Below are 19,794 nucleotides of genomic sequence, written 5' to 3'. Positions count from 1 at the left end.
ATGTATACCCTTTTGCTTGACCTTTCTTCACTCTCCAAAGTTAGCAACAATCTATTAATTGACAATACTAATGGCATTTTTCTTAGTCCTCATTCTTGACCTCCCTGTAGTATTTGTGGTGGTGGACTTCACTCTCAGGGAACATATGCTCTCTGCTCAGGGTTTCTGTGATACCATTCTCTCTTGATTTCCTTCTGATCTACATTCTTGTATAGCAGCTGGGTGACCTTGGCCCTGGAGTCAATAAGAAAAGAGTTCAAATCCAACCGTAGACACTTGTCAATTATGTGATTCCTACAAGTTAGTTAACCTCTGTCTTTCTCAGGTTCCTCAGTTGTAAGTGGAGAACATAATAGCACCTACTTCCCTGTGGTGTTGTTAGGATCTAATGAGATGATGTCAATAAAGCGCTTATTTAGCACAGTGCCTGGCCTATAGTAGGTGCTTAATAAATGCTTGTTCCATGCCTCCCTGCCCTGCCCTCTTTTACTGAATTGTCATCCATATTACGACCACTTAATGGGGGTATCTCTCAGGGTCCTGTACTGGGTTTTCCTTTTTTCTCTCTATGCCCCCTCCATGGGTACCCTAACATATAACCTGCCCACTGAAAAAAATCTCTTGACCTGGTATTCTTCTCTATCATTGAGCACTCACAGTTCCTGGGATGTCTATTCAGTAAGAGCTAATGCCACAAGATGCCTTGGGATAGAATGATTGTGATAAATATCTTGTACTATATTTCTCCTGGGTGCCTTCCTCTCTGTATACTTCTATCTCTTTGGCACCCTAAGGTCCAGAAATGAATTATGGGTAGGTTGTATGGGAAGTAGCTGTAGATTGGAGAAGAAAACAAGTTCAGATAGGTGTTTCATGGAAAATGGAATGGGTAACAATGACTCCCCTACCCCCACCCTGGAGTCCTAGGGAGAAAGCCCTCTGTATATGGAAAGTGCCAAATAAATGCTATCTATTGTTGACTTTCCATGTGATCCTGGGCAATACCCTGAAACTCTGAACCTTGTAAATTAGAGATGTCTTTTCTGATCCCAGGGTTGTTACCATAGTCAAATGAAGGAAAGCACTTGGCAAAAACCCAAAGCCTTACAAATATTTCATATACTAATGACGGAGGGAGGGAGGGGGGAAAGTTTTCTGTATTTTAGGCATGAATCTGCCATGACAGGGACAATGTTTTTAGTCTTCTGTGTCAAAGCAACTTCTAGCTGATAGAACTATCCCCATCCTACCCCCATACCCTCAGAGAGGTCCCTCTGCCCAAGTAATGTTAAAAATACATATGGGGGTTAACAGGCCCCAAAAAATAGTCATAACTCTGTTTCTCTCTTTATTGATTGTTTCATAAAGCATTTACTAATTGCTAGGCACTGGGACTGCAAATATTTTGCATTGAGAATAGAAACATAAGCAGAAAGAAAGCATTCTTTGCCTTCAAGAAGCTGGCATTCTCACCATATAGAAAAAGGTGCTGGCATGTAGAGGAAGGAGTTAAGTAAATGGGAATCATGGTCATGGTCAGACACTTCCTCAGATGGAGATTACAGAGAGGAATTCAGTGAGAGGAAGAAGTGGGGAGCTTAGTGCTGGGGGTACATGGTGACTATGAAAATACAACTAGGGAAGAGATAAAAAAAGAAATCCTGGCAGTCTTGAGCCAGCTGGGAAGGGACCAACCCCCTTGATTGTTCTGCATCTTTTCCAGGTTCAAGAATACCTAAATTCCCTTATGAATAGAGACTTGAGCTGTTTTTCTAAGTAGGTCTTAGCACAGTCCATTAAGAGTACTAGTAATACAATGACTTTTAAACACATAAGATGTAACCTTTGTTCAGGGATTGGTTTTCAACCTTAACTTATTTTAATAAAGGCCTATGATCCTTTGTTTCTACATATTTTCAAATAGGGAAAAGTCTGGAAAAGATTATTAGAGTAGGAAGAATATTATTTCTAGAGAAACTACAAAAGTTTTTTAAATTGTTCCACAATTTTACCGTTCTCTGTGCACCATTTTCAGTTATGTTACTTTATCCAGAGTTTCCTTTCTCAAAGCTCAGAGAAATGGGAACATTTGTACTGTATATTACTGTTTTTCAGATTTGGAGCCTAGAATACAGAGCACAGAGGAATCTTCGAAAGAGACCATTCCAGGAGAAGAATCATTATATAGAGTGAAAATTGTGAAAGACAATTGGAAGCAGTGCTGACTATTGCTCCTCTACTTCTAAGGACTGTGGGGAAAGTAAGAGCCACATAAAGAGTCAGGAGATGAAGAAAGGAAGGAATGTGAGAAAAATGACCAGAAACCAGAAGATTCAAAATGGAGACAAAATAAACGAACATAAAGAACATGGCAAAGCTAACACTGAATCTTCACACTTATCTGAAAATCAAAAGAACCATGCCACTGAGAAGGCGTATAAATGTAATCAATGTGGGTTGACATTTACTCACAACTCAAGGTTTATTCAACATCAGAAGACTCATACTGGAGAAAAGCCTTATACATGTAAGGAATGTGGGAAAGTCTTCAATAAAAATTCAACCCTTATTAATCATCAGAGAATTCATACTGGAGAGAAGCCTTATAAATGTAAGGAATGTGGGAAGGCCTTCACTCAAAACTCAATCCTTATCAAACACAAGAGAATTCATACTGGAGAGAAGCCTTACAAATGTGATGAATGTGGGAAAGCTTTCATTGAGAGTTCTGCCCTTATTGTACATCAGATGACTCACACTGGAGAGAAACCCTATACATGTAATGAGTGTGGGAAGGCCTTCAGTCAGATGTCAAACTTTAAAGTACATCAAAAGATTCATGATGGAGAGAAGCCTTATAAATGTAATAAATGTGAGAAAGTCTTTGGTCAGAGCTCAACCCTTTTCAAACACCAGAGAATTCATACTGGAGAGAAGCCTTATAAATGTAATGAGTGTGGGAAAGCCTTTAGTCGGAGGTCAAACCTGAAGGTACATCAGAAGATTCATACTGGAGAGAAGCCTTATAAATGTAATCAGTGTGAGAAAGCCTTCACCCTGAGTTCATCTCTTCTCAATCACCAGAGAATTCATACTGGAGAGAAACCGTATAGATGTGACAAGTGTGGGAAAGCCTTCTTTAGGAGATCAAACCTCAATTTGCATCAGAAGAATCACACTGGAGACAAACCTTATGAATGTACTAAATGTGGTAAATCCTTTGCTCAAAAGTCAACCCTTTTTAAACATCACAAAATTCATACTGAAGAGAAACCTTTTAAATGTGATACATGTGGGAAAGCCTTCTTTGAGAGCTCAACCCTAATTAGTCATCAGATGATTCATACTGGAGAGAAGCCCTTTACATGTGATGAGTGTGGTAAAGCCTTCAGTAAAAAATCAGTCCTTATTAATCATCAAAGAATTCATACTGGAGAGAAACCTTATAAATGTAAAGAGTGTGGGAAAGCTTTCAGTCAGAGCTCAAATCTTAGCGTGCATAAGAAGATTCATACTGGAGAGAAGCCTCATAAATGTAATCATTGTGGGAAAGTCTTCACTCAAAGATCAACCCTTTTCAATCACCAGAAAATTCATAATGAAGAGAAGCCTTATAAGTGTAAAGAATGTGGGAAAGCCTTTGTTCAGAGCTCAAACCTTAAGGTACATGAGAAGATTCATACTGGAGAGAAGCCTTATAAATGTAATCAGTGTGGGAAAGCCTTCACCCAAAGTTCATCTTTTTTCAATCACCAGAGAATTCATACTGGAGAGAAGCCTTATAAATGTAATCAATGTGGGAAAGCCTTCCTTAGGAGGTCAAATCTTAATGTACATCAGGAGAGTCATACTGGAAAGAAACCTTATAAATGTACTAAGTGTCGTAAAGCCTACACTCAAAAATCAACCCTTTTCAGACACCAGAGGATTCATACTGGAGAGAAGCCTTATACATGCAAAGAGTGTGGGAAAGCTTTCTTTGATAGCTCAACCCTTCTTGTACATCAGATGACTCATACTGGAGAGAAGCCATATACATGTAATGAATGTGGGAAAGACTTCAGTACAAATTCAGTCCTTGTTAGTCACCAGAGAATTCATACTGGAGAGAAGCCTTATACATGTAATCAGTGTGGGAAAGCCTTTAGTCGAAGCTCAAATCTTAATGTACACCAGAAGATTCATACTGGAGAGAAGCCTTATACATGTAATGAGTGTGGAAAGGGCTTTATTCAAAGATCAAATCTCACTGTACACCAGAAGATTCATACTGGAGAGAAGTCTTATACATGTAACCAATGTGGGGAAACCTTCAATGACCAATCAACCTTTTTCAGTCACCAGAAAACTCATGAAGAGAAGCCTTATAAATGTGATCAGTGTGAGAAAGGCTTCGTTAAGAAATCAAGTCTTGATAAGCATCAGAAGAATCATTCTGGAGACAAACCATATAAATGTAGTCACTGTGAGAAAGCCTTTGGTGAACACTCACACCTTTTCAAACACCAGAGAATTCATACTGAAGAGAAGCCTTATAAAGGAAATGAATGTGGGAAAGCCTTCATTCACAGCTCTAACCTCAAGCATCAGACAAGTCATACTGAAGAGAAGCCCTTTCTATGTAAAGAGTGTGGGGAAGCCTTCAGTAACAGATCTTCCCTTGTTAAGCACCAGAGTTTTCATACACATGGGTTACGCAAGTAGTGACTGTGAGAATGCCTTCAGCAAAAACTCAGATCTTGTTATTTACCAGAGAATTCTTACTGAAGAGAATCCTAGAATGTGGGAGCTGAATGGTCTGCCTCTCTACTCAGACACTCATCTTGGGCAGAAGTCCTGTGAGGCTGGATTCTGTTGGGGAAAGGCTGGCTTCTAGTCAATAACAAATCTCTGATCCCTGTGGAATGACTCTTATGTGCTATGCCATTTCTGTAGGAACTTTTCCTTTTCTTCTCATATGGGAAGTTTGCTTTATTTTCCCCCTTTTCTAGTTAGTTATGAAATGTAACTAATGTTTGTGTATCTGTCTGTGGCCTGAGGTGGCTCCAGCACAGTACTACCCAAAGCCCAGAGCCATTTATAGATCCTGGAACTGGCAGGTTGTCCAACACTTACCCCAGAAGAGTCTCATTTTTAAGCCATTGCTAGCTGCAAGTCATAGGGAGGCAGTGGAGAATGGCATGAAGTCCTGTTCCTAAAGACAGAAGTCTGGTTGCATTCCTGGCTCTGTTAGTTGCTGCCTGTGTGTCCTTGGCCAAGTCACTTCTCCCTCAGCATACTATCTACAACGTGAAGAGATGGGATTGTGCTGAATTATTTCTGATGTCCCTTCCAGTTCTGAATGTTATGAAAACTAAAGATCATCATTCCCTGCTTCCTTCCCTTCCTCATACAGGTGAGGGGACTGAGGCCCTGAAAGAGGTGAAGGCTTGCCTAGGGTCACACAGTAAATCTGGGGAAGAGGCAGAACTAGACTCCCTGCTCCTGGTTCCTCATTCCTAGTTTCCAGCCCGGGTCTTACTTTCCTACCTCTCCAAGTATCCAGTTCTAACTATTGATGCTCAATAGGTTTCTGTGATTAACTATGCCTTCTGCTTCCTGATTCTAAACTGAAGATAAATCCCAACCCAGAAGGGGAAATTCACTAAGAGATACTAGGACTTTCAGCTTCATCCTTAATCTTGTCCCCATTCTGAACTCAACCATCCCCCATCCAAAGATCCAAGCTCATCTCAACCTTCTCTCCTCCCCAGAAGCCATGTCATAGAGCTTCAGTATGGTTATCTATTCCCAGGAGTCCCTGGGAAGTGAGGAGAAGGGATGAGTGGGGAGCCAGTCAGTCTGCCTGGAGAGAGAGAACGAGGTTCAGGGGTGACATGAGGAGTACCTTCTATAGATAGACTTTCTTTATTCTAGTGCTTCCCCTCTGTTGATTTCCTCCAACTTTTCCTGTCTATAGTTTGTTTGTGCACAGTGGTTTACATTGTGCTAATACATTTTCCTTTTATTCAATTTTTATTATGCCATTGCCCCTGGAACATTTGGTTAATAAAGCTTTTTCCTTTTCAAGGTTGACCTCACCTGGATAAAACCTGACTCATTTAATTGTAGTAAGAAGCCAAAATGGAATTTGAGCTTCCCAAAGTGATTTGGCCCATTGTGACTTCTTTAAAATGTAGCCCTGTAGTTTTATAAATGTAGTATCTGCAAACTCAGTGTTTAAATCTGTAACCTAGTTTGTTAACTAATTTGTTTTGACTTAGTTTGTTCACCCTTTATTGAAAGAAGCATGAGATAATCTGTTTTACTTGGCCTGGGTGACCTTTATGACTTGAAAGGCCATTAAAAATTGTAATAGATTAAAAAATTATTTCTCTGTTTCTGACAGTACTTTTGTCTGTAAAGACTTTGCCAGAAGTTCCAGTCTTGGTACAGTTATTTTTCTATTACCTGAACCAGTGCTTAAACATAATAAAACCTAGGTGTTTACATCTGTAATATCTGTGTTTGTGGTAGATTTATTTAGCAGCAGTAACCTACCAAATGAACTTGTAAAGACAGTCCCTGACCTCAAGGAGCCTGTAATGTAATGGGGAAAACCAAAAAAAAGTAAGTTGGAAACCTTTCAGCTGGGGATGCCACCTGGTGCCAAGGCGATGATATTCTTGGAGTCCAAACCAACTAGAACTGCTGAAGAAAGGTGGACAGTTAGGTGGAAAGTTCAGAGCCCAGACCTCTTTAAGGTTTTTGGTGGTGGTGGTGTTTTTGTCGTTGTGCTCAGTTGTTTCAGTCATGTCCATCTCATTATGACCCCATTTGGGGTTTTCTTGGCAAAGATACTGGAGTGGTTTGCCATTTCCTTTTCCAGCTCATTTTACAGATGAGGAATTAAGACAAATGGGGCTAAGTGACTTGGGTCACTTAGCTGGTAAGTTCTGAGGCTGGATTTGAACTCATGAAGATAAGTCTTCCTATTTCCAAGCTCAGTGCTCTATATACTCTGCCATATAACTACTACAACAACAAAAGAATCCCATGAGCTTTAAGATTTACATGATGCTTTAAATGGATTATCTCCATTGGTCTGGATTCAGAGCTGGAAGTAACCTTAATTGTCTATCCCAACCCCCTCATTTTATGGCTAAAGGAACCTTTAAGCCAGATAGGTTGGATCATAGAGATAATGAGGAGCAGGATGGGATTGAAACTTCATGTCTTTTAACATGGAAGAGAATAGCAACTCTCTCCATGGAAACTTATGACTAGTGTGAAGAAGAGACTTCTGTCAGAGGTCAGGGAGTAGTCAGTCAGGGCCAGAGCTAAACTGGGCCTGTGGGATGGGCTAGGACATCTCTGACATTGGGTAAGTGATTTGTACCTTTGTTTCCTCAACTATGAAAAGGAGAGGTTGGGCAAGATGACTTTGAAGGTCTTGACCCGCCCAGTGAGACAGGGTAAAGGATTATTCATCCCACAATGCCCCTGGGCATGCCCAGCCCTGGTGCTGCAGAATTAAATGAGACTCTTCTTACTCATCTAGTCTGACCCCCTCATTTTACAAATGGGAGAAAATTGGCCTAAAGGACATAAGGAGAGTTTGCCCAAGGCCAGGCAGCTTCCAATCCTGACCTCTTATCAAGACCTGAAAAAGGTCATGGAAGTAACCCTTAGAGGAGCTCAGAGGCCACCTCTGGGTCTGGGTCTCTTTCATTTTACAGATGGGTAAACTGAGGACCAGGGGAGGGATTGAGTTGCCCAAGGTCACACAACTAAAATTAAGCATGTGAGTCAGGGTCTCGTTCCTCTGGAGTTCTGGAAGGGCCTTTCTAGTTCCCAGAATTGATAACCATTGGAATTTCTCCTGAGAAATAGTCAAATGTCCCAGCATCTCTGGGATAGACCCTCACAAGTTGGGAGTTTCTTTGTCTAATTCCAAAATACTGTGTGGAGAACTCAACCTTAAGGGATTTATCTTTCTTTACTTGCCCTCAGCTTTCCTCCCAACTTTTTGTCATTAGCCCTATAAGTGGCATTTTTCAGGACAAATTCAGGAAAGAGCAGTAAGAAACAGATTTCACCTTGATCCAAGAAAAAACTTTGTCACTTTTAGAACTGGACCAAAGTGTCCAGAGAGCCTCAAGAAAGAAGGTTTTTGAATCAAAGGTTCGGCAGCCACCTGCTGGCAACCCTGTAGAAGGCACTGCTGGTCAAAGATGGTTTGGGTTTGGAAACCTCTGAGTTTCTGCTCAGCTCCATAAGCTCTTTTAGTAACTCCCAAGTTCTAGAAACAGAGACTCATCTTTAATACCAATAGCCTCTTCCTTTCAAACTAGCTTGCTAGGGATCCTGTGCTGACTGACATACACTAGATCATGTAAATTTTGAGGGCTGGACTTGGAGGTCTCTCTACATCTTCTCAGGATAAAGTGTTGGAGACCTTGGAGCCCCTGAAGCTGGCATATCTTCTCCACAATGCTTCAAGACTGTGTCCTGATTTCTCAGTCCTCTCCCATCCTTGATATGATTATTTTTAAAATTGTCTTGGGGGAGGCCTCTTTTGGCCTCTGGATAAAGAACTTTGGAGGCTACAGTTGCCCTTGCTGGCTTTGGACATCCTGGGAGCCATGTGTGGGGACACAGGTCTTCCTTGGCACACCCTTTCCTATTGCCCATGAGTTTCTGGCTGATTTTTTTTTTGTGGAGTTCTGGAATGAAAGAAGTCACTTACTATAGTTTCTCACTGACTTGAATAATTTTGTTCATCGTTCAGTCTGATGTGATTTTAACCGTTTTGCTGTAGTAGGTGTGCGAGAGCTAAATGGTCTGTTTCCATTCTTATGGCCATCTTCCTCAGAAATCTGTATTTTCTTTTTTTTTCTTTTTAAATTTTTTTTAGTGAGGCAATTGGGGTTAAGTGACTTGCCCAGGGTCACACAGCCAGTAAGTGTTAAGTGTCTGAGGCCAGATTTGAACTCAGGTCCCCCTGACTCCAGGGCCGGCGCTCTATCCACTGTGCCACCTAGCTGCCCCTAGAAATCTGTATTTTCACATTGAGATGGGTATGGGGGTGACTTTTAGTCAATCAAAGGCCCCTCATCCCAGTGTCCCACGAGCTCTAGGGATTCTGTTGTGGCAGCTAAGTGGCACAGTGGTTGGAATCAGGAAGACTCATCTTCCTGGGTTCAAATCTGACCTCTGACACTTACTAGCTGTGTAACTTAGGTTGGTCACTTAACCCTGTTTGCCTTAATTTCCTCCTCTATAAAATGAGCTAGAGAAGAAAATGGGAAAGCACTCTGGTATCTTTACCAAGAAAACCCCATATGGGGTCACGAGGAGTCAGACATGACTGAATTGGTACCTGACTGAGCCCAGAATAGAGGGTCCCCTTTCTGGCTGAGGGAGAGGATAGGGCAAAAAAGCCAGCCTACCTAGAGCCAATGATGATTGTTGCCATACAAGTAAGAAGACAAATCAGATATCTTAGAATATTGCTGTGAGATACATAGTATAGGTATTCTTGACCTATTTTAGAGATGAAGAGGCAGGCTGAGAGGGATGAAGGACTCATAGCTAGCAAGTGTCAGAGGCACAATTTGAAACCAGATCTTCCTAATCTGTGGTTCTTGGCTAATTTAATAGGAGTTGGTCTGCAATCTGCTGTACAAGTCTATTCTGGAAATTGGGGCATTTTGTGATTACTTAAGTGGCTAAACAATTCTGGGAATTACAGGGCTGTCCTATTAACTCCAAGGGGAAGAGAGCTTGCCTCACATGTTTAACCCCACTCCACACTTGCAGATGTATGAGGGTGTGTCCCCTTCATCCTAGGGCTCCATTTCTGAGCATCTATGACCCACCATTTTGGGAGGGAAGATTCCTTTGTACAGGAGAACCTGAATGTTTGGGGAAGTGCTTGGGCTATGAACTAGCAGAGTTTGAAGAAATGTAATCAATCAAAAACTGGACCCCAGACTTGTCACAGAATGATGCCAGATCTAATGAGGTATTTAAGTTGGCTTGCCATTTCTATCGAAGTACTAATATGCTGCCTCCAGGGGCTGGGGGTGAGGGCCATGCTGGCATCTTCGTCCACATCCTCTCCCTCTTGGAGGAAAGGAACCTTTCACCTTTAGCTCATTCTGCTCCTACAACAAAGTGGCACAGGTTTCCAGAAGGGACTGGATTATTCCACCAGCTTCATTCCTCAAGTGGCCCTTTTATTTCTGTACCCATACACACCTAGATGAAATTTCCTCCGTACCTAGCTTGAAGAGAAAAAAAGATCTTGGTGAGATTTTGACGTTAGATTTGGTTCAATGTAAGGCTTATGAAACTGAAGCTCCAGTGGGATACCTGAGGTTTCAGCTGTCTTGACTGACCCAACTGAGCCTTCCAAGATTCCAGACACTCATGGTGAGTAACCTTCAGGGACAATTGTTTCTGTTATTGACTTCTGCATTGAGTCCTAGAGTGAGGCTGGGCTAGGAGCTGCCTGGGGAAGGCAAGAGCTCATGTCTGCAAGCTCTGGGCTCTCTACTCTGTAGAACTTAATTCTGCTTGTGAAATTGATGGGAAGAATTTGGAAACCAGTGGCTTGGAGCACAGACAGAACTAAAGCTAGAAAATCCAAATCTCCATCTGACAGGAAGACATGAACTCAGCCAATGCTCACTGGAAGCTAGCTTCTGAGGTCTCCTGGTCCCTTTTTCTGAGGGCCCTCTCCTCAATTCTCCTTTCCATTGCACAGGCCCTCCCATAGACCAGCATGTGGTCCCTACTGCTACCTTTAGGTTCTCATATCTTTGGGGGGGGGGGGCAATGAGGGTTAAGTGACTTGCCCAGGGTCACACAGCTAGTACATGTCAAGTATCTGAGGCCGGATTTGAACTCCAGTCCTCCTGAATCCAGGGCTGGTACTTTATCCACTATGCCACCTAGCTGCCCAGGTTCCCATATCTTGTGCAGATTTCTTTAGCGATAACCTTTGAGGCCGAGGGAGTTTATGTCCCTCCTGCTTTTGAAGGGAAGATGCCAAAGGTTTTCCTTTGGAACCTCCAACACCCAAATGACAATGTCATTTGTGTATCTTTCAAAACTGTCTTTCTATCAGGACTTCATTTCATTCCTTTCCATACCTGAAAGGTTTCAATTTCTATGGCTGTGTTTCTATTGGTACTATCTTCTGTTCCTTTCTATATCCTCAATTTCTATGGCTGTGTTTCTACTGGTACTATCTTCTGTTCCTTTCTATATCCTCAATTTCTAGGGTTGTGTTTCTAACAGGACCTCCTTCTGCTCATTCTCTGTTGGGGGTAATGATAATTGCACCTGCTTCCCAGGATGGTTGTGTGGATCAGATGACATACTGTATGTGATATGTTATCTGTGGAGTTGTGAGACACATGTGCATCACCTACTGATGGGGTATGTTAGACACTGAGTAGATAAATAAACTTCAGTATACCTGTCTAAATGCTGGCTTATTCATGCCAGGACCTTGAAAATTCTTACAGCTGTCATTATTAAAGAGAATGCCCTAATTTCTATCTCTATTTCTATCTGAATATATTTCTCTTAGCAACCAATAAACATTTATGAAGTGCCTAATATGCACCAGGCACTGTGCTAAGACTAGGAATACAAAAAGATGAAAACTTAAGTCTCTGCCCTCAAGGAGCTTATCATTTAAATGGGGGAAATCACATGTAGGCAAATATATACTAAGCAAGCTAAATATTGGATAAGTAGGAAATGATTAACAGAGGGAAAGCAATGGAGTTGAGAAGGATGGGGAAGACTTCTTCATGTCAAAGTTAGGATTTTAGTTGGGACTTAAAGAAGTCAGTACTAGGGGTAGCTAGGTGGCACAGTGGATAAAGCACTGGCCCTGGGATTCAGGAGGACCTGAGTTCAAATCTGGCCTCAGACACTTGACATTAGTTATGTGACCCTGGACAAGTCACTTAACCCCCATTGCCCTGCAAAAAAAAAGAAAAAAGAAAAAGTCAATACTCAGAAGGAGTAGAGGAGGGAGAGTATTCCAGATTCAGAGGACAGCCAGAGAGAATGCTCAGCATCTTGTGCTTAGAATAGCTAGGAGATTAGTATCACTGATCAAAGAGGACTGGAAAAGGTAGGAGGGGGCCAGGTGATGAAGGGTTTTGAATGCCAAAAACAGTAGTTTCTATTTGCTCCTGGAGACAATAGGAAGCTTCTGGAGTTTATTAACCATGGTGATTACTTAAATGCATCTGTGTTTTAGGAAAATCATTTAAGTGACTGAATGGAAGATGGACTGGAGTGGGGAGAGGCTTGTGGCAGGCAGACCCATCTGTAGGCTATTGCAGTAATCCTAAGTGATGTGATGAGGGCCTGTGCCAGTTGGAGTGAACAGTGTCAGAAAAGAGAAGGAGTATTTGAGAGAGGTTTTTATTTTTCTTTTAGTTTTCATTTATTTTTTGTGGGGCAGTGAGGGTTAAGTGACTTGCCCTGGGTCACACAGCTAGTAAGTGTCAGGTGTCTGAGTCCAAATTTGAACTCAGGTCCTCCTGAATCTAGGACTGGTGCTTTATCCACTGTGCCACCTAGCTGCCCCCTGAGAGAGGTTTTTAAGGTGAAATTGACAGGCCTTGAGAACTGCTTGGATATTGAGGGGAGTGGGAGGGCTATTGGGTTGTGAGTCTGAGGAAGGTGTTGCACTCAATGGTAATATAAGTAGGAGATGGGTGTGTGTGTGGGGGTGAATTTAGGAAGGAATATAATGAATTCTCTTTTCAGCATTCTTTTTTTTTTTTTAGTGAGGCAATTGGGGTTAAGTGACTTGCCTAGGGTCACACAGCTAGTAAGTGTTAAGTGTCTGAGGCGGGATTTGAACTCAGGTCCTCCTGGCTCCAGGGCCAGTGCTCTATCCACTGCGCCACCTAGCTGCCCCTCAGCATTCTAAATTTAAGATATCTCCTAGGCATCCAGTTCCAGATGTCTGAAGTGCAGTTGGAGATGGAATGGAATAGGAAGAGAGGTAGGGGCTAGAAAAGTCAATCTGAGAATCATCAGCATAGAGATGGCGATTATTTAATCACCTTAGGACCTTTGGAGGTGACGAGATTACCAAGTGAAGTAATTGATCAGGAAGAGTGAAAAGGGCCCTGGACAGAACCCTGAAGGACATCTATAATTAGAGGGCATGATCTGGAGGGAGATCCCAGTAAAGAATATGGATAAGAAGCTGTCAGATAGGAGCAGAACTGAGAGAGAATGGTTGGCCCAAAACCTAGAGAAGATAGCATTAAGGGAGAGAGATCAATAGTATCAAAGGCTTCAGACAATGAAGATTGAGAAAAGGCCATTGAACTTGACCACTAAGAGATCGCTGGTCACTTTGGAGAGAGGAGTGTTAGTGGAATGATATGGTCAGAAACTGGATTGTAAGGGGTTAAGAAAAGAGTAGTTAGAGGTGTGATCATGTAGACAACCATTGTAGATGGTCTTTCAAAGGGATTTAGCTCCAAAAAGCAGAAGAGATCATGGGGGGTAGTGTGAATGGAAGTCATGAGGTTTTCTTCCACCCCCCCCCCCAGCATTAGGGATATAGGACATATTTGTAGGTAGTAGGAAATGAGCCAATAGAGAGAGAGAGTTGTGTTAGAGAAAATGGGATGACTTGAACAAGTTGAGGGCTTAGCCTTAGTAAGGAATAAGGTCACTTCTTTGTGTAAGAGGAGAAAATGGCAAAAGGCCTTTGAATGAGAGGAGATAAGAAAGAAGGGAGAATAAAGAGTTGATAGTAAATGACTTCAATTTTTTCTGTAACATGAAGCTAGTAGGGGAGCCGTGGGAGGTTTGAGGAAGAATGAAAATGTTTGGAAGAGGGGCAGCTAGGTGGCACAGGGGATAGAGCACCGGCCCTGGAGTCAGGAGTACCTAAGTTCAAATCCGGCCTCAGACACTTAATGCTTACTAGCTGTGTGACCCTGGGCAAGTCACTTAACCCCAATTGCCTCACAAAAAAAAAAAAAGAAAATGTTTGGAAGAGCCTCTGTGGACAGTGGGATAGTGAGTTGTTATGGGAGGCAGTAGCACTGTGGACCCAGTTGAGGTGGTGTAGCATATATTTGTAGTGGACCTAGTCAAAACTGTCACGTGATTTTCTCCTCTATTCAGCAACACATATGTAGGAGTGAAAGTGATGAATAGTAAATGATCCTAGGTTGAGGCTAGCCTGGGAGTAATCAGCAACTTAAGAGAAATTCAAAAGAGGAGGACAGTTTAGAGTTTAATTGGTTCACCAAGGAGCCAAGATGGGGAGAAAAGGAGAGAGTGACTAGTGTGGTGTAGGTGGCTTAGGAAAGAATTGAAGGGTCAGGGAATTGAAAGTCCAGTTGCAGCTGGAGTAGGGTCATGTATGAAAAGGGAAAGGGAAAGGTGAAATGTCAATAGATTATGTTCAGAAAATGGAATTTTCAGAATTCTTGAACATTAAGGTGGTATATTTGTGGGTAATGGCAAGATTAAGGGTATGACCATCTTTGTGTATGGCTGAGATTGGGTGCAAGAGTACCTCATGGGAAGTATGTGTGTTGAGAAATTGAATTGTTAGGGTATTGGAGGGAAGAAGCAACATGTATGTTGAAGTTCCCTAGTATGAGGGCTGCAGTTGAAGAGAGAAAAAGTATAAGCTAGGTATCAAATTCATTGAGTAAGGAAGGGGAATGACCTGAGGTTCTATAGACAAAAGCTACCAGGATTTTGATTGGGTGGTAGATATGAGTAGGATGAATCTCAAAGGAAGAGATGTCACTGAGTAATGGAGGAAGGGGGAGAAATGGCAGTGGCAGTGGGGAGCATGGAGTATTCCAACCCCCTGACTTCTACCAGTGAACCAAGGAGAATGAGTCCATTCTCAAAGAGAACCAAAATGACACCCTTATGTTGGGATCAAGGTACGGTGTCTCTGGCTTATTAGACCAATACTAGCTTGGAATGCTCTACTACAGGTTGGGTACTAATAGTCCACACAAACATTTGGAGTAAAGATATCTAAATTTGGGCATCTCATGTTTCTTTTTTTTAATCATAAAAGTATTTTATTATTTTCCAGTTACACGTAAAGATAGTTTTCAACATTAGTTTCCATAAGATTTTTAGTTCCAAATTTTTCTCTTTCCCTCCCTTCCCTCCCCCCTCTGAGAAAGCAATCTGAGATAGGTTATATATGTACAATCACATTAAACATATTTCTGCATTAGTCATGTTGTGAAAGAGGAATCAGAACACAAGGAGAAAACCTCCAAAAAAGAAAACCAAAAAAAGTAGAAACAGTCTGGTTCAATCTCTATTCAGAGTCCACAGTTCTTTTTTCTGGATGTGGAGATGAGTTCTTTGGAATTGTCTTGGATCGTTGCACTGCTAAGAAGAGCCAACTCTATCACAGTTGATCATCTCACAATGTTGCTGTTACTGTGCACAATTTTCTCCTGGTTCTGCTCACTTTACTCAGTGTCAGCCCACTTAAGTCTTTCCAGGTACTTACATTTCTTTTGAGCTACTGCAGTTTTGCTTCACTCATAGAGCACAGTGCCACCTTTGGGCAGTTCTTTGCCAGTGTCTCCCATGTCATTCAGTCACAGTGCCACCTTTGGGCAGTTCTTTGCCAGTGTCTCCCATGTCATTCAGTCAATTTCAAAGTTCTTCAGAGAGACCATGAGAGCGTCCTTGTGTCACTTCTTCTGACTGCCATGTGAGCACCTGCCTCACATGAGCTCTCGGTAAAATAGTCTTTTAGGCAGAGGTACATTTGGCATTTGAACAACATGGCCAGCCCATTGGAGTTGCATGCTTTGTGGTAGAGTTTGAATGCTTAGAAGCTCAGCTTGAGAAAAGACCCCAGTGTCAAGTACTTTATCTTGTCAGGTGATCTTCAGAATCTTTCTAAAGGAAGACAATACAAATGGAAGCAATTCAATTTCCTGGTATGGTGTTGGCATACTGTCAAGTTGTCCAGACAATGAGAGGTCAGCACAAAAGCTCTGCTGACCTTAGTTTGGTAGTCAGTCTAATACTACTCTTCTCTCCCACTCTCTCCTTTGGAGCCTCACAAACACTGAACTAACTCTGGTAATGCTTGTGTCAACCTCATTATCTATGTGTACATCCCTGAAAAGTATACTGCCAAGGTAAGTCAACTAATCTACGGTATTCAGAAGTTCTCCATTTGCCGTAACCAATGGTTCCAAGTATGGATGGTGTGGTGCTGGCTGGTAGAGAAACTGCGTTTGCTTGGTGTTAATGGTTAGGCCAAAATTAGCACAAGTAGTAGACCATCGATGCATATTTCATTGCATCTGAGCTTTATGGGCTGCACTAAGTATACAATCATCTACAAACAAACAAATAAATGATGTACCAGCTCTCCACTTTGGTCTTGGCTTGTAGCCTTTTCAAGTTAAATAATGTACCATCAGAGCAGTAACTGATCTTGATGTTGTTTACATCCTCGTTGAAGGCTTCTGACAACATTGCTGAAAATATCATGCTGAAAAGCTTGGGGGGAAGCACACAGCCCTGCTTCACTCCATTGGTGACAGGGAAAGCTAAGAAGCATTGTCCATTCTCCAGGCAAGCATGCCATCGTGAAACTGACATCCAATACAGATGAACTTCTCTGGGCAGCCAAATTTTGACATAATTTTCCACAACTAACAATATTAAAGGCCAAGAAGAATGGACGGAAGTGCATCCAGTCTTGGAAAGGGGGGCCAGGGAGGCTGTGGCATCAGAGGAAGTCAGATTTCATTAAGAGCTAGTAGATGGAAGGAGTGGTAGAAGAATAGATTTAAGGTGAAGGGAAGTTTGTTGCCCATGTAACAGGTATTCCAGAGGGCACAGTGGAAGTGGCAGGTGGAGTTAGAATAAAACTTTGGGGTGTGAGGATTGAGGGGGGATGGGAATGAGGAATTAGGTGACGGGGGTAAGAAATGGGGTTTGGAGGATGATCTAGAGGAGTTTACGGATGATGATAATCCCAGACCACTGAGATGTCAAGGGCATGTCCAGTTGTGAGAATGTTTATTGTTAAGGGGAGAGCACCACTCCTGTACCCTTAAAGGACAAGCACACTATGAAATGGAAAACCTGAAGTTGAAGGGAGAGTTTTTCTTCTTTTAACAGAAGCTTCTCAACAACCCAGTTGGGAGATTTGGGGGGGGGGGAGCACCAGGACTCAGCTGCTATGCCTTGTGCTGGGTGGAGTGATTACTTTGTGCCTCTATTTCTTTGGCTGTCCACTTATCTTGATTTTCTACTGTTCCCTTCTGTACTAAAAGTGTGCCTCAATTTCTAGAGCAGTGTTTTCTATCTCCACTTCTTTCTGTTCCTTTCTCAAGATTAAAAAAAAAAATGCCTTTTGTATGACCCTATTTCTTCCTAAACTTCCTTCTGTGCTAAAAGAATCCTTCAATTTCTCCAGCAGTGTTTCTATCTGGTGTTCATTCTGTTCCCTTCTGTATCTAAAAAGGATGTTCCAATTTCAGTAGCTGTCTTTTTATCTTCAAATCTTTCTATTCCTGTCCCTACCTAAAAGAAAGCTTCAATGTCTGTGGCAGGGTTTTTATCTGGATTGGTTACTTTTTTGTTTTTTCTGTATCTAAAAACCAAACCTCAATTTCGATGCCTGTGTATCTATCTGGACTTCCTTTTATTCCCTTCTGTGCCTAAAAGAATACTTCAACAGTGATGGCTGTGGTTTTGTCTGCATTTTTTTCAGTATAAGAAAATGCCTTGATTTCTATGGCTGGGTTTCTCTGTAGACTTCCTTCTGTTCATTTCTGTACCTAAAAAGGTGCTCCAATTTCTCTGATGGTTTGTCTTTCTGTATTTCTTTCAGGTCCCTTTTATATCCGAAAAAGAGTTTGTTTGTTTTTTTCCACTGACCCATTCCTCTTTTCCTTTGCTGTATGATATTTTTTGCCACTGAGTTGGAGAAAGGCACACATACATGGTAGACCCAAAGGACTTATCGAGATGAATGATACAGAGCTGAGAGAATAGATAACACACTGAGTGACAGACAGGATCTAAAAGGATCAGCATATGGTAGAGAATTGGGTAAAATCCTACAGGAGATCATAGATAGCAAAGGATTCTTTGGGAGTGCAAGCTTAATAGGAGTCAGCAGTGTGAAATAAGAGGCAAAAAAAGCTGTGCCCACCTTGACCCACATAGAGAGGGCCACAGCTTCCAGGATAAGGTCCAAGAAGGAGCCCAGGTTCCCTGCCCTTGTCAGACTTCATCTGGGTGTTGTGTGCAGTTCTGGGCTCCATGCACAAGAGGACACTGATGAAGTAGAGAGTCCAGATGGGAAGCCAGGACTGAATGACCCGTTGTTTGAAAGACTCAAGGATCTAGAGCCTGGAGAAAAGTTTTATGAGGAAAGAAGAGCTGCCTTCCCATACTGGAAGGGCCATCATGTGGAAGAGGGTTTAGCTTTTGTGTTGTGTTTGGCTGCAGAGAACTGACTGGAACAGTGCTTGGATCTTGCAAAAGGACAAACAGGATTGCTTCGGGACCAACTCCCTGATGTTGATCCTGGTCTGGAATGGGAAGGGGCTCCCTGGAAAGGTGGCAGGATCCCCCGAGAGGGTTCTTTTAGAGGCTGGCTGATGGCTTCTTGGGTTTGTAACAATGACGATTCATCTCTGGTGATATCCACCTTTGTGCTTGAGTTCTTTCCTCAAGTGAAACTATACTCTCCAGAGTTAACAATGGTTTCTTAATAAATAAGTGCAACAACAGTCTGCATTCTCTGTATCATTGGTGATGGTGGATTGTCAACCCAGATGTGCTTTGCTCATGGCATTTTTGCGTGTGATTCCATTTTCCCTTGCCTCACCACACTTCAAGAGTAAGAGCTCATAGTACAGTGGATAGAACTCTGAACCTGTGGTAATGAAGACCAGACTTGAAATCCAGCCTCAAATACTTAAGAGCTATGCAATCCTGGGCAACTTATACCCTTTATACCCTCTCTACCTTAGTTTCCCCAATGGAAAAAATAACAGCAGCTACTTCCCACTGTTGTTTTGAGGAGCTATGAGAAATAATTATTAACGACTGGTATCTTGGGGAATCCAATGATCTCCCCTTCTTTTTTAGTCCTTTCTCCTGCCCCCCCACTAAAGGTCTAGTTAGTTCTCCTTGAAAGTAGAATTCCTTTGGGTCAAACCTAACCAGTTTACAAAGAATCTTAAGTGGAGACAAATCCTTTTGTCTAAATAGCTGAAGGACTTTACTGATGAGATTGCACAATCCACATTTAGGTGGAAACTATTTTTTCCTCTTCAGCTTGAATGGGGTGGTCTACATTTTTTCTCTGACATCATCTTACCAAGAGTTGAGTAATCTGAGTCATGTATCTCTAGACTGTATTTTCTTTTCTTTTTCTTTTCTTTTTTTTTTGCAGGGCAATGAGGGTTAAGTGACTTGCCCAGGGTCACACAGCTAGTAAGTGTCAAGTGTCTGAGGCCAGATTTGAACTCAGGTCCTCTTGAATCCAGGGCCAGTGCTTTATCCACTGCAGCACCACCTACCTGCCCCCTAGGCTTCATTTTAATATAACAAATCAAGTCAACCAATTAGATCTGATTGCTATGTGATGGACCTCCTACATTTAGAAGGGTATATAAACCAAGACCCCACTGCCATTAGGGGTCTTTGGTCTGAGAGAGACAGCCTTTTATTAATAACCTTCTGGCCTATTAATAAAAATGATTAAATAACCCAGAAACTATGTCTCAT

General features: G+C 42.0%; 3 protein-coding genes across 5 annotated transcripts in view; all 3 read left to right on the top strand.

Moving 5' to 3' along the window:
• The window catches only part of LOC122746327 (zinc finger protein 850-like), an 81,319-nt gene extending 74,847 nt beyond the window's left edge, over positions 1-6,472 (top strand). For both annotated transcript variants that reach the window (XM_043991851.1, XM_043991852.1), the window contains exon 3: positions 2,116-6,472. In XM_043991851.1, the coding sequence (XP_043847786.1) occupies positions 2,287-4,704 (2,418 nt within the window). In that variant the 5' untranslated portion in view covers positions 2,116-2,286 and the 3' untranslated portion in view covers positions 4,705-6,472. The remainder of the gene's footprint in view (positions 1-2,115) is intronic.
• Positions 1-19,794, top strand: part of LOC122746330 (zinc finger protein 260-like) — a 266,515-nt gene that overhangs the window by 168,931 nt on the left and 77,790 nt on the right. The gene's annotated exons all lie outside the window — the stretch shown is intronic.
• LOC122746331 (zinc finger protein 260-like) overlaps positions 1-19,794 on the top strand; it is a 193,889-nt gene that overhangs the window by 168,946 nt on the left and 5,149 nt on the right. The window lies entirely within an intron of this gene.

Source organism: Dromiciops gliroides, chromosome 3, assembly GCF_019393635.1.
Source record: "Dromiciops gliroides isolate mDroGli1 chromosome 3, mDroGli1.pri, whole genome shotgun sequence".
NCBI lineage: Eukaryota > Metazoa > Chordata > Mammalia > Microbiotheria > Microbiotheriidae > Dromiciops > Dromiciops gliroides.
Note: the sequence above shows the minus strand (reverse complement) of the source record. Positions and strands in the feature narration are given on the sequence as shown.